General features: G+C 36.0%; 1 protein-coding gene across 3 annotated transcripts in view; it reads right to left on the minus strand.

Annotated features, from left to right (window-relative positions):
• The window catches only part of THSD7B (thrombospondin type 1 domain containing 7B), an 855,837-nt gene that overhangs the window by 186,267 nt on the left and 654,203 nt on the right, over nucleotides 1-15,367 (minus strand). For all 3 annotated transcript variants that reach the window (XM_032353821.1, XM_032353819.1, XM_032353820.1), the window contains exon 15: nucleotides 9,522-9,700. In XM_032353821.1, coding sequence (XP_032209712.1) covers nucleotides 9,522-9,700 — 179 coding nt within the window. The remainder of the gene's footprint in view (nucleotides 1-9,521; nucleotides 9,701-15,367) is intronic.

Consider the following 15,367-nt stretch of genomic DNA (forward strand, 5'->3'; position numbering starts at 1 on the left):
AATTAAATATTAGCACAAATCACAACATGGATGCTGTCACAAACATGCTGAGGAGGAAACGACAGGCACAAAGAATATACAGTGCAGAATCCATTTATATAAATTATTTTTACAATGAAAAAACTAACTTATAGTGAAGTGGTACAAAAATACGCCACCCTAAAATATGCCTGTTTGACAAATTATTTTAATCCAGTTATTGTTAAGAAACTCAACACAGGAGAAGTTTTGAAAACCAAGTATAAGTTACCCTGTTGTAAGAGACATTTATATACATGAAGGAAAACTTCATTTGTAAGGGTGCCTCTCTCTCTGTAGCAGGAAAGAGTGGGGGGATGACTCAATCTCTAGAACCTCTTATCAACAGAGATACAACAACTTAAATACGCATAACAACCTTACTTATGTTTACTGTGCTTTTCCCTACAACCTGCCATGACCCACTCCCCAGCCCCAACATCCTTTCTGTCTTTAGTTGAAGATGGTATTTAGGGTGATGACTTCTGGCCATTTGAGGGAGTTACTCCATATTTCTGGGTCACTCCCACATATACAGGAGATATACTGTGACTAAACTTTTGTTTTTGTCCTCTTAATCTGTCCCAAATGATTTTAATTCTTAGACCAGCAAGAAGAACGTTGCAAGGTAAAGCAAAAATTTTTCCTCCCCAACAATACTGTTGGAAGTAGTAGTTCTTTTTGGTGAGAGGAAGCGGGTAGTAAGAAAGGTGGAGCAAAAAGGGGCCATCTGAGATGTTGATAATGTATGATTTCCTGATGCTGGTGGTAACTGAAAGGAAAGGTTCACTATGAGAAAATTCATAGAGCTCTACCCATCATGATCTGGCCATCTTTTTGTTATACTCCTTAAAATGTTTATAAAAATAAAGATGCAAAGAATCACAAATTCATAGGAAATTAGTCACAAATATATAAAAAGTTTTGTTCCTTTCTGCTACAAAAAAAAAAAAAATGCGGTGCTGAACAAGATATTTAGAAATAAAATAAATTAGTCTTCCTGTACAGGAAGCAGTGACAGTAGCTTTACTATGTATCTAAGCTGAGTTATTACGACTAAAATATTTGACCACAAATGTTCAAGTAGCTAAATGTAAAAAGAGAAGGAATCTGCATAACCTAGCTCTAAAACGCAGTATTATATAGGTGAAAGCAAATGGAGTTGGAAACACAAATTATGTGTTAGAAACCGAGGAAAATACATCCTACCTAAGATTTATCAAGCACACACTATTCTTCCAAAAGTGAGATAGAAGTTTGTATTTTCATTTTCTATTAATACAATAATTTCATGAGGTAGTTGGCATTATTATACCCATTGGCAGATTATGAAGGTGAGACTCAGGTTAAATAATTTTCTCCTGTTCCCACAACTAGGAGATGACAGGGCAGCATTTGACCTCAGACCTGATTGACTCAACCTGTTGCATATATCAGTGGGTGGATTTGGGCAAGTCATTACACCTCTGTAAGCCTCAGTCTCCTCTTCTGTGAAGTGGGGGGGGGGGGGGGGGTTTGTAGACCTCATATTGCCAGACCCCCAGATTGGCTTTGAGTAGCAAACAAACTGGATGTGTTCACTGTTTGGATTCGAAAGGACAGGCTAGGTTAACTACGAAGAAAATCTTTTCCAGAGCTGAACTCAGCAGAAATGGTAGCCTCAGAGGCAAGAATCTCAATTATGGCAGCATTCACTAAGTTGCCTGATCAGGAGAACCAGTAAAAACAATCCATTGTTAACAAATACACATTCCTGGATCCACTCTAACTGTGCAGACCACAGTCTCAGAGCAGGGTCCTGGGAAAGTATCTTTATACCACTTCCCACCCCCATGGTGGCTGTTCTATTCTTATGATCAGTAAAGGTTATGAAACAATTTATATGTAAACAGCCAATCATGGAACACTATATCAAAAACTAATGATGTACTGTACAGTGATTCACATAATAAAAGCAAAACAATGAACTCTGGATTTCAAAATTCAGATAAGTTTCTCAGAGAAACTATTTTTATCCTGACTCTCAAGTCATGTAGGAAAAAAAATAAATAAATAAATCATGATTCAATAAATGCTTTTCTGTAGGGGTCTAGTATAGGATCCAGGCAGGATCTAGGTAACCAGCTTTCTGGTAACAATATTGGGATAAAGCTTGAAAGATCTAAAGGGTATAAACTTTAACTCATACGTAAATCCTGAAGATCTAATGCACAGCATAGTGATTATAATCGACAATGCTCTACTGTTAGCTTCAAAGTTACTAAGAGATTAGATCTTAATTGTTCTCATCACAAAAAAGAAATAATAGTTATGTAACATAGGAGACATGTTAGTTAATGCCTTAATAATGACATTGCAAATATAAATGTATATTTATACACTGTACATCTTAAATGTATACAATATTATAAATTCTATCTTAAAAAACAGATAATTAACAAGCCATTAAGATCTTACTTTCAAATAGATAGTCAGTTTTGTTTTTTTTTTTTAAAGAAGGCACTATACTCCCATCATTTCAATTTTGTTTTCTGAAAGGTATGTTTATTATAACCAAATCTTGTGGTTAGAGTCAAAACCATGTTCTTTGAATACCTGAAAAAAAGAGGGAAGTTTCCATTTTGTATTTAAAGCTTAAAAGACTGACAGAATGATTCAAAAAAGATATGAAAAGTAGGTTCTGTCACTATTTTTCTACAAAAACACTTGAGAACTTCTACTTTAAGTACTTGGTTAAGAAGACAGTTTTAGAAAATTGGAAACACAGATGATGTGATTTCCTGCTGAAGCTGATGTTATCCAATGTAGTATTTAAGGACTTGAGGAGTTAAGAGACCAGGGATAATATGAGATATGGGAACACAGTGAAAGAGTTACAAAGACAAAATTTGACAAAATTTCCCTGTTCATAACTTTGTAGCTGTCCCCAGCCAATCCTGGAATTCCTGCTTAGGAATAGTACAGGGGCTAAGGGCAGGCTGCCCCACTATGGGCTACTTTGGCAGGAAAAATTACTCTAAGCTGAAAGCAATCGAGACCCGATCAGCTCAAGAGAAATTTTGCACCTCCCTTAAACACACAGAAGGTCTTTCCCAGAATAAGGATCACTCTCAGAGATAATATTATCAAAGTGGTCCATCTGCATGGCAGGGCAAACATCTAATTACCAAACATCTGCTCTTCTTAGCACCCTATGAAATGTATTCCTTTCCCCTGAAGTCCCAGACTCCTACCCTCTTTCTCCTTGGTTCAGAATGACATGTAGACCTCATATTGCCTGTCCTTGGAATTTTCATATCTATGTGGATTCCCCATACATGCTCTACTAAGTTTGATTTTCTCCTGTTAATCTGTCTCAAGTCAATTCCATTCTTAATCCAGCTAGAAGGACCCTTGAAGAGGACATAATTCTTGTTCCCTGACAACAGCATTAGGAATATTTACCAAAGCAGCCTAATAAAGAACATTCTAGAGATACATAAGAACATCTGAATAACAAAAGTAATTTTGAGTATTTGCAGAGTAGCAATACCCAGTATCAAAACACAGTAAAATTCAAGACAGAGTGGACAACAGGCATAAGAAAATTGCTTTCATGAGGGATTCTGGCAGCTCTCAAGAAAAATGATCAAAGTTCCAAAAGATTTTAACAAGCCCGAGGGGTATTACTTTGGAATGATCAAGAATAGTTTATGTGTAGACACAAATGTGGGGGAAGAGAAATCTCTTACGAAAAACAATTTTTCTTCTAGACGGTGACAGGGCAAGAACAGAAAAGAAAAATTGCCTGTCCTCTGAGCTCTACTCAGCTCAATTAGTGAGATGTCACAACATGAGAGCAGTTTGGATTGGCAGACAGGCATAAAGGAAAAAAAAAAAAAAAAGGAAGAACACTGGCCCTTAGGAGCTGTTTTATCCTGCCTCTGAGATGGGAAGCAGTGTACTGGGTTTTGGAGTAACTACTACTATATTAGAGAGAGGTGATGTGTTCTAGAGTATCTGCCCTATTAAATCCTCCCAAATAATCCTGAGGAATGAATCACTGTGCTTCCCTTAATTCTATGGCATATATTTCACACTTAAAGCCTTTTCAAAGGTGCAAACACCAACACGCCTCCCCACACAAGAATGGTACACCTGAATGTACTTAATCATGGATAAGCTTGGACTGCCTACCATTTTAATGCTCAAGAATAGGACTTCTTAGTCCATTACAGTCTGGGCCTCTTGCCGAAATACTAAGTCCAAAGTGAGCAGGACACTGCCAGGAATGATTTGGACTAGCCTAGAATGAGTGGGAGTTGGGCCAGTCAAAAAGAAGCAAGAAGTCAAAACTGGTTAAGTCGAATTAAAGCTTATGTGTAGCCATATTTTTCAGGTAAACAGATATTCAGATAGAGTGACAGTTTCCACACCATAACATTTTGCTATTAATTAACAAAGTAGTATTAAAATGAGCATAAGCTCTTTCTCTGTAGAAATATTTTTTTATCCACAAGCCTCTTCTAAGAAAGAAATATTCATGCTAATATTTCTATGCATCTTTGGAAAGAAAGTATTCTTTAAAACATTGTTACCTTACTATGAAAAATAAAATGCACTATACTCATTTTCAAATTTAGATCACTTCTCTTTGGGGAGAAGACAGACCTTTAAAATTGCAATTATTTCTAAAAAAGCACACATATTTAATTTATATCCTCTCATTTAGTTGCAAACATAATCAAAACTCAAAAATGTATTTAAGTAGGCAACATATAGGGGCGCCTGGGCGGCTCAGCGGGTTAAAGCCTCTGCCTTCAGCCCAGGTCATGATCCCAGAACCGGTTCTGGGATCGAGCCCCACATCGGGCTCTCTGCTCAGTGCAAAGCCTGCTCCTCTCTCTCTCTCTCTCTCTCTCTGCCTGCCTCTCTGCCTACCTGTGTTCTCTGTCAAATAAATAAATAAAATCTTTAAAAAAAAAAAAGTAGGCAGCATATATATATATTTTTTTAAATATTTAATTTATTTTATTTTTTTTTATTTCCAGCATAACAGTATTCATTATTTTTGCACCACACCCCGTGCTCCATGCAATCCGTGCCCTCTATAATACCCACCACCTGGTACCCCAACCTCCCACCCCCCGTCCCTTCAAAACCCTCAGATTGTTTTTCAGAGTCCATAGTCTCTCATGGTTCACCTCCCCTTCCAATTTCCCCCAACTCCCTTCTCCACTCTAAGTCCCCATGTCCTCCATGCTATTTGTTATGCTCCACAAATAAGTGAAACCATATGATAATTGACTCTCTCTGCTTGACTTATTTCACTCAGCATAATCTCTTCCAGCAGCATATATTTTTAAAAAGAATAGGTAATGAATCTCAATGTATCATCCCTCCCACCCCCATATACACTGTTAACACACAGATTTCCAACCAAAAACAAAATAGAACTTCCGGGAACTCTTGCCTTCAATCACGTGAAGAATTCATAAGGGGAAATAGAAGTCCAACAGAACTTTCATGTCCCTACATTTGAGCTTTTATTAAGGAGAATTTCAAAATAAAAAAATAACAAAAACATAAGGTTAAATAATCTACTCAACATATTATAGACTATAAAAATTTAAAATATATTATGTATTTTATTATGCACAGGAGAATCAAGGGCATCAGCCAACTGACCTGATAATCCAATAAACTATTTAGAAGTTTTCTGCCTTGATAAGAGTTTTGAGTAAACTACATGCCAGAACTATTTAGCATCACAAATATACTTAGCAGAAAGCTATTCAAGTATTGCTGTCACTTTGGCAGTTCTAGAGAAAAAGCCATCACATTGATAGTTTCAGGTTTAAAAGGGAGGCTTTTTATGAGAGATTATAAAAATTGATTCCACTAACAGGTTCAGAGCAGTGTATGAGCTTATGTACATAATACCAACCTTTTTTTTTTTTTTTTTTTTTTAAATCACGGAGATTTCAGTGGGGATCCAACAGTCAGGAGTTTTCAGATCAATTTTGAAATACTCTTTGGGCAATTATAGTTTGGAGGTCCCTATGTCTTTCTTCTAGAAGGACTAGTGTTTTTGAGAATTTAAATGATACATCATAACATAGGAGACCAGGGTTCTAACATTTTTTCTAACCCACTCATCCAGAGAGAAGGCTTTTTTTAAAATAAAGCATCTAGTAAACATCATTTGACAATACACAAGGTAGTGCACTAGGGGCTAGAATGAGTTACAAAAATAGAAAGACCTTGCCTTCACAAGACCTCCCATTCTACAGAGAAATGAAGAAGAATGAATAAGCACATGTAGGTATGCTGACATTTACCCAGACATGTGCATTATATATACATATACACAAATTGTATATATGTTTACATATATATTTATTAACTGTCTGTTTGGCTCAATCTGAATTCAGAATTTTCCTCTTGTACAGGTACTCAAGATATATGTGCCTCTCTTACTGCTAAAATTTGGGTTAGATATTTTTCTAAGCACTTACTTATGTGAACAGAACAGAGAGTACTAACCTGGTCCTAAAAATAGGAAAGTAAATCTAAACCCGAGAACTAATTGGAAAGGAGACACATAACCTAAAGCCAGTAATGAAACTAACTTTACAAAAAACGCTCTGTGGGTGTAGCTCTAACTAGATCATATTTCCAGCTTAGGAAAACAAATAGCCATCTTTTCTAAAGAAAACTTGCCATAAATAATGGAAGCTGGGGAATATTTCCTCAATAATGAAAATTCCTGCCAACCCAATTTATTTTCAGATGAGTTAAGAAATTATGGGTAACTTTCAACAGTTTTCTATATAGTACGTAACATGCACACATACATACATCACACAAGAGGCTCTTATATTTAAGAGCGAATATATAATGAAGTCAGCAAAGATTAGTTTCCACAAATCTACTCCCAGGTAAAAAGTGTGCTTGCTTTAGAAAAGAAATTTCTCTAAGGAGAATTTCTTCTAAATTTACAATTTTTTTTTTTTTTTTAAATAACAGTATTCTTCCTTGCCGTTCAGAGACTTACAGGTAGAGAGGGAAGCCTTATTACCTAATGCCCCTATCAATTAAATTATGTTAAAATACAAAGTATAGATTAGGGTGGAGTTTTTCAATTCAAGTTGAATTAAGGCACACTCATGCTAGACATCTGAAACCTCTTTATAGCAGAACACATACCACATACCACACTAAGTTTGATTTCTCCTCATTAAAAGCCAGGATTCGTTTTGGAGCATAGCAAACAAATGTCTCTGGAATGCTAATATTCCCTTCTTGAAACCAAGAGTTAGAAATACCTCTTGCAGACAGCCCCATCCTCACATATTTTCACTTATGGAATTTACCTAAGTTATTCTTAAAGTTGGGTTCAATTCTTTTTTCAGCTTGTACTACTTCTTAAGGTTACCAGTTTCATATGTCAATCAAGCATTTTGAGAAAGTTTCCTTTAAGTCAAAACAAGTTGACAATTATCTTTATCTTATTCATACTCTCAAATTTGATAGACATACTTCTACACATTTGCCTTTGCATACTGAAAATAGAGTCTTGAAGTCTGCACTCCAATGAAGTCCCTTTAATCCCTTGGTAATTTCCTAGTTCATAAATTAGCATATTAAAAATCGGTGTTTAACGTGTTATTAAGTCTTAGCTCTCATTGAAGGTTATGAGAAAGAATAACTACCGTGTATTGTTTATAAATGCTTAGTAGTTATTTTCCTTTTTATTTTATTTTATTTTTTTAATTTATTTGACAGACACCTCACAAGTAGGCAGAGAGGCAGGCAGAGAGGGGGAAGCAGGTTCCCTGCCCAGCAGAAAGCCTGATGTGGGCCTTGATCCAAGGATGCTGGGATCATGACCTGAGCAGGAAGGCAGAGCTTTAGAGCCACCCAGACACCCCAGTTATTTTCCTTTTTAAATGTCTGGAAAATCCCCTAGGGAGGGGGAAATAGTCCTCATACACAGAATTCACTAGAAAAATTTTCCTTGTATTCATAAACCTGTCTTACACCTTTCTTTGTACTAAAGCAAGGCTTATTATCTCCTTAGACCATCTTTGCTCTGATTGTTGCTCTCCTGTTTTTATTAATCATATTGTAATATTTCGCCTCACCAAACTACAATATTTGTAAAGTTTTGGGGGTTTCTTTGTTTTTACAATCTCTATGTTGATTTTATGATTTTCTGCCTTGTCTTCCCCCATAGGTTTGTAATAGTTTTGAGAGAAGAAACTATGGTCACTATCTAACTGCATAATCTTAAAAAAAAAAAAAAGAGAGAGAGAGAAGAGAGAGAAAAATTAAAATACTCTGCCATCTTAGAACATAACTATTTTTTGGTGGAATGGTAATTTTTCACTTTTCAGTGAATTATGGATCTTTTAACAAAACTTACGAGAAAAATATCTAGGATGTTGGCCTTAATTGACACATGGTATCTACTTGCATGTCTGTATGCATTCAAATTAATTAAGAATGGAAATATGGATTTCCATTCCATTAAACAATCTGTATGGAAAGTCTAATCAAAAGGGGGATCAGAAAGTCTAATCAAAAGGGCAGAAATTAATAGAATTAGTAATTGAAGCCTGTGCATGCAGCTATTCTGTTAAAATAGCTGCATGATTAGAAAGGAACTATATATACATATAGGACTCCTTTCACAACTTTAAGAATAAAGAATTTTCAACAATCAACATGTGCGCTAACTATTCAATTGATTAAAAAATACATCTGTCCAAATATGATAACCGCTATATAATCATGAGAGAAATTTGAGGTCTTTATTAAAATTCTTAACTAAATCTTAGACTGTTACATGGGTAAAGGCAACTAACATACTCTAATCAATTTTGCCTAGGATGGCAATTTTACTAGACATCTGTATGGAAGGGTATACTCCAAATTCTATTATGAAAATAGTTTTGACTTTTTGGGTAACAGGTAGAGAAATAGCTTAGAAAAGATATGAAAAAACTGGAAACTTTAGTGAGGTTGAGAAGAAAAAAATAGATGAAGAGTTTGGTGAAAGAAAAGAGTACCCCATTTTTGGAGTACATGGATGAAACCATTAACTACTTACTGCCATAAAGTACTTGACATTATCCCAACATTAGTATTTATCTATTTTTTAGTATTTATAATTAAACACACACACACACACACACACACAAACACAAATCACTTTTATAATATGAATAATCAAGTTATACTTCAAGACCATACAAAACCAGGTGGATTATTTTTCATACACATTATCATTGCCAGTAATACCAACTTGGTCTCTGCATTACCTAGGAGTGGACAAGACCTCCATTACTAACTCTGTTATATTACTCTATGTCCTCCTAACCCCTCTTTTGAACTTGTGATAACTTTTTATGAGTTATTTATAGCAAGAGAATGACTTCCATTTCCAAAGGAAGTAATCAAGTGAGTAATTTTTTAGTTGGTTTTTGTTGTTGTTGTTGTTGTTGCTTCATGTACTTTACCTGATTCTTGAGATCCAGTCTGGGACATGGGCGACCTCCATTGTAAGGTTTTTCTTTTAGCCATTTGGACCGAATTCGCACTCCAATCCCACAAGATGAGCTGCAAGACCCCCAACTAGACCAGTCGCTTAACTTGCAATCAAATGGGCATGGGATGACACACTCTTCTTGAATATAACCTGAAAGAAAAAGATTTATGTGAAGGGAGGAAAATCTAGGCAAAATGTACTGATCAAATTTACCTCTTTATAGAAAGTAAAGAGTCACAGCTCAGATTGTTCAACAATATCACTGCAATGACTTCAGTGATTTTCTATTCAAATAAACAGACAATGGTTTAAGAAATAGGTAATATAGTCACATCTGCATTCCAAATTTGTGCCATCTTATCACTTTATAGCCAATTCTGGGAGGGAAGAGCAAAGAAAATGCAGTTATTCCTATTTTCTGTTAGGAAGAAATAAATTATCGCAGGGCTAATGATGGCACTATCTCCCCTCACTGAGCCTTATGTTCTATAATTCCCACAACTCACCATCTGGGATCAGGGTGCATAAGAGAATGCACCTTTTCTAGTATCTGTGATCTGCAAAGTTTTCACTAAAAGAGCTCTTGATTCTTATTTCCAGGTAGTGTGGCTTGGAGTTGGGAGGAGGAGAGACAGTGGACCACAAATTAGGAGAAGCAGGATATTATACCAACTATAGGAACGGTGAAAAGTTCCATGATGATATTGACTAGAATCAAGAGACATGGGCGGAAATGCACAGGTAGATGCTCTAGTTATCTGGACTTATTCCTGTCCCAGCCCACTTCTTGCTATAGACTTTTTCTGGATGATCCCATTATTTAACTATCGCCTCCACTGATCATTACCAAATATTTATTTCCAATTCCAACCTTACTGACTTTTCCAAGACCTACTGATCCACTCTAATTGGATGCCTGATTATCTCCAAATTCAATAGATCTAAAAGTGAGGCCATCAATTTCCTTTAAAGAAAAAAAAAAGAAAGAAAGAAAGAAAGAAAGAAAAAAAAAGAAAAAAGCTAATTCTCTTGTATCATTCATCTTAACTAAGTGCAACCTATCTGATCCCTGTACCCTGGTGTCCATGCCTGTATAATTTTATCCCTTTGAGTTTGGGCAGAACCTTTGACTATAATAGAATTCTATTCCCATGATTAGGTTATAATATATAGTAAAAAGTGAGGAACTTCACCAATATAATACATCAAATTAGTTAATTTTGAGACCTGAACTCATGACCTCTGTGGACATACCAGATCTATATGCAGTTATACAGCAATTCCTCCTGGAGGACTGTGAGCTAACTAAACAACTTCTGCACAACAAAAAAGAGACCATGTAGAGAATGCAAGACAGCTGTGACACAGTAACTAAAGAAACCGCCATGCCTAGTGCTGTGAAGTACAGTGAGAAAGGATAGTACTGAGGGACCATAAATGGGTTTGTCTATCCGGGGCACAGACACAAACAAGCAAACAAACAAACAAGGTTTAAAAAAGCACTAGAATGAAAAGAAAATAGCCTTAGAACCCTGTCAAGTAGAAAACTGCTAGAACTCTCTCCAGGTTGGAGAGGCTGGCTAGGATCACAGCGATATTCCCCCTCCATCCTCCGGATAGGAGGAGGGTCCAGGCATCCTAGCCAGACTACCACTTCAGCAACCCCTGGGCCCGGAGCCCACACCAGCCCCAGATGCCCTTGGGGCACAGAAAAAGCCACAGGTTAAAAGAGTAACTAGAACATAAAGGATCCAGCCTTAGATCTCTGCCATACAATGGGAAGGCTGCTGGAAATCTCTCCAGGTTGGAGGGCCTGGCATGTGCCACAGTTTATTTACTCCTTCCATCTTGATGATGTGGACAAAAATGGGATCCAGGCACCACAGCTGGCCTATTGCCTCAAGTGAGCCTATTGCCTCTAACCAACACTAGCCACAGCTGTCCCATCAAGGAGGCCCCAGGGCAGCCCATACTGGGACACACCTGGTCAGTACTCACTATAGCTTCAGTTATCTTTCCGAGGTGGTGTAAGCACAAAGCACCCCAGAACACTCCAGGTCTGCACCACTTACGCACTATATAATTTGGCAGGGGGAGCCCTACCTGGAGTGCTTTCGGAGCACCTGGGCCACTTCCACCTCAGCTCCAGCCATTGTGCCAGGATGCCTTGGGTGTGAAGTACCATGGGACACACAGCCCATGCCCATATAGCCTCCAGTCATCCCACCAGGGTGCCCCTTCTGTGCAGAGTGCCCTGAGACACCCAAGCTTACATCTACTTCAGTTCAGCTGTGTTTCCAGGACAGTCCCAGCCTGGAGGGTCCCAGGATCCCCAGCCCACCACAGCCACAGCTCCAGCAGTGAAAGTCACCAGATATACCTCTAGTTTAGGTGAAGTAGCTGTTCTACCAAATTCATATAAACAAAGTCAAGCAAATGGGAAGACAGAAGACAATGTCCCAAATGGAAAAACAAGGCAAAACCTCAGGAAATGAACTAAGTGATGTGGAAATGTGCAATATGCTTGATAAAGAATTGAAAGTAATGGTCATAAAGATGCTCACCAGACTAAAGAGAAGAGTGAATGAACTCAGGGAGAACTCCAACAAAGAAACGGAAAACATAAAAAATAACAATCAGAGTTGAAGAATACAATAACTGATATGAAACATACACTGATGGGATCAAAAGAATGAATCAGTGGTCTGGAAGACTGGGTAATGGAAAGTGACCAAACTGAATAGCAAAAAGACACAGGAAAAAAAAATGAGAATAGGTTAAGGGATCTTTTGGACAGTATCATGTAAACAAATGTATGTATTATATGGAATTCCAGAAGGAGAAAAAAAGAATAAAAGGGGCAGGAAACTTATTTGAAGAAATAGTAACCAAAAAATTTTCCTAACCTGGGGAAAAACAGATATTCAGTTTCAGGTAGTATTAAAAGCCTCAAATAAGATGAATCCAAGGAGGTCTACACCATGACACCCAAGAATAAAAGTGGCACAGATTAAAAATAAAGAGAATTTTAAAAGCAGCAAGAGGGGAGCAACTATTACGCACATGGGAATTCCCATAAGACTATCAGCTGATTTTTTTTTTTTTTAAAGAAACTTGGCAGGCCAAAAAAGAGTAGCAAGATATATTCAAAGCACTAAAAGGAAAACAAAACAAAACCTACAACTAAGAATACTCTATCCAACAAGATCATCATTCAAAATTAAAAGAGATAGTGTTTTCCAAACAAAAAGTCAAAAGAGCTCATCACCACTAAACTTACCTGAAAGGAAATGGTAAAAGGAGCTCTAAGCGAAAAACAAAAAGTCATAAAGAATAAAAAAATGAAAGAAAAGGGGACTCATAATAAAAAGATGTAAAATATGACAACATATACATGAACTATGGAGCAGGGAGTAAAAATGTTCTTTTAGAATGTGTTGAAGCTTAAGTGACCACCAACTTAATATAGATTGCTATATATGAACGTCTGGTAATCACAAACGAAAAACTTCTAATAGATACACACACACACACACAAAAAAAAAAAAAGAGAGAAAAAAAGCCAAACAGAAGACTATAAAAAGTCATCAATCACAAAAGAAAGGAACAGAGAAGTATGTAAACAACCAGAAAACAATTAAAAAATGGCAATAAGTACCTAACTATCAATAATTACTTCCAAAGTAAACGAGCTAAATGCTGTAATAAAAAAATGTAAGTTAACTGAGGGATGAAAACCAAGCCCCAACTATAAGTTACCTGTAAAAGACTCAGTAAAGACACATACGAACAAGAAGTTAAAGGATAAAAAAAGATATTCCATGCAAATTGAAGAGAAAAAAAAGCTGACTTAGCTGTACTTATATTAGACAAAGGAGACAAAGATTGTATCAAAAGACAACAAAAATACTACACAATGATAAAGGGATCAATCCAGTAAAAAGATAATAATTGTACAAATTTATGTCTCCGAAATTTGAGCACACAAATACAAAAAGTGAATATTTGAAGACATAAAAGGAGATACTGACAGTAATACAATAGAAGTAAGGTACTTTATCATCCCACTTACATCAATGGATAGATAATCCATGTAGAAAAAAAAAAATCAATAAAGCAGCAGTGACTTTGAATGACACATTAGGCAAGACGGACTTAAGATGTACACAGAAAATGTCACCCCAAAACACAATACACGTTCTTTTCAAGGGCCCGTAGAACATTCTCCAGAATAGATGTATGAGGTCACAAAGCAGGTCCCCCAAAATTTAGGAAGACTGAAATCTTATCAAGTATCTATCTTTCCCAAACCCAACAGTATAAAACTAGAAATCAGTTATAAGAAAAGGACTGGGAAAAGGTACAAACATGGAAGCTAAATAAAATGTTATTCAACAACTAGTGGGTCAATGGACAAATCAAAAAAAAAAAAAAAAAAAAAGAAGAAGAAGAAGAAGAAGAAGAAGTTTAAAACCTGAGACAAATGAAAATGAAAATGTAATGGTCCCAAAGCTTTTGAACATAATGAAAGGTATTCTAACGGGAAATTTGTAGTGATACAGGTGTACCTCAAGAAACTAACAAACAAGCAAGCAAACAAAACCAAATGATCTAATCTTTGTCTAAAGGAACCAGAAAAAGAAGAACAAAGTCAGTCTAAAGTTAGAAGGAAGGAAATAAGAGCAGAAGCAAATGAAATAGAGACAAAAAGAAAAATAGAAAAGATAAGTGAAACCTAGGAGTTGGTTCTTCAAAAAGCAAAATTGATGAACTTTAGCCATAGTACAAAGAAAAAAAAATTAAAAAGACCCCAAATAAATAAAATCAGAAATGAAAGGAGGAAGTGACAACTGATACCACAAATATACAAAGGATCATTAGATTATAGGCCAACAATCTGGACAACTAGAAGAAATGGGTAAAGCTTAGAAACATAATCTTCGAAAAGCAAATCAGGAAGAAATTGAAAAATCTAAACAAACTATGAGGAACAAAACTAAATCAGTCATCAAAAATTTTTAAACAACAACACTATGAGACAAAAGTCCAGGATCAAACGTATTCATAGGTAAATTTTACCAAACATTTAAAGAATAGTTAATACATACTCCCCAAATTGATCCAAAAAAAAAAAAAAAAAAAGAAGAGGAAGAAAAGATTGAAAATACATTTTGCAAGCACAGCATTGTCCTGATACCAAAACCAAATGCATTATAAAAAACAAAAAAGAAACTACAAGCCAAAATCCCAATAAATGTGGATATAAGAATCCTCAACAAAATATTAAGAAATTGAATTTAATAATACATTAGAAAGGTCATTCGCCATCATCTAGTGGTATTTATTCTGGAGATGCAGTGATGGTTCAATATCCACATATTATTCAATGTGATACACCACATCAACAAAACATAAGATAAAAATGATAAGGTCTTCTTAATACAAACAGAAAAAGCCTTTGATAAAATTCAACATCCATTCATGATAAAAACTTGCAAACTTACAAAGTGGTTTTTAGGGAACATACTTCATAATTAAGGCTATATAGGACAAGGCCAGAACAGACATCATACTCAACAGTGAAAAACGGCTTATCTGTAATATCAGGAAAAAAGACAAGAATGTCCATTCTTGCTAGCTTGATTTAACATGGTACTAGAAATACTAGTCATAGCAGTCAGACAAAATAGGTGCCCAAATTGCTAAGAAAATATGAAACCTTCACTATTTGCAGATGGCATGACATTATACATATAAAACCCTAAAAAAGGCAGCAAAAAAACTCTTCGAACAAATGAATTCAGTAAAGTTGTAAGG

The sequence above is a fragment of the Mustela erminea genome, chromosome 8 (genome assembly GCF_009829155.1).
Source record: "Mustela erminea isolate mMusErm1 chromosome 8, mMusErm1.Pri, whole genome shotgun sequence".
NCBI lineage: Eukaryota > Metazoa > Chordata > Mammalia > Carnivora > Mustelidae > Mustela > Mustela erminea.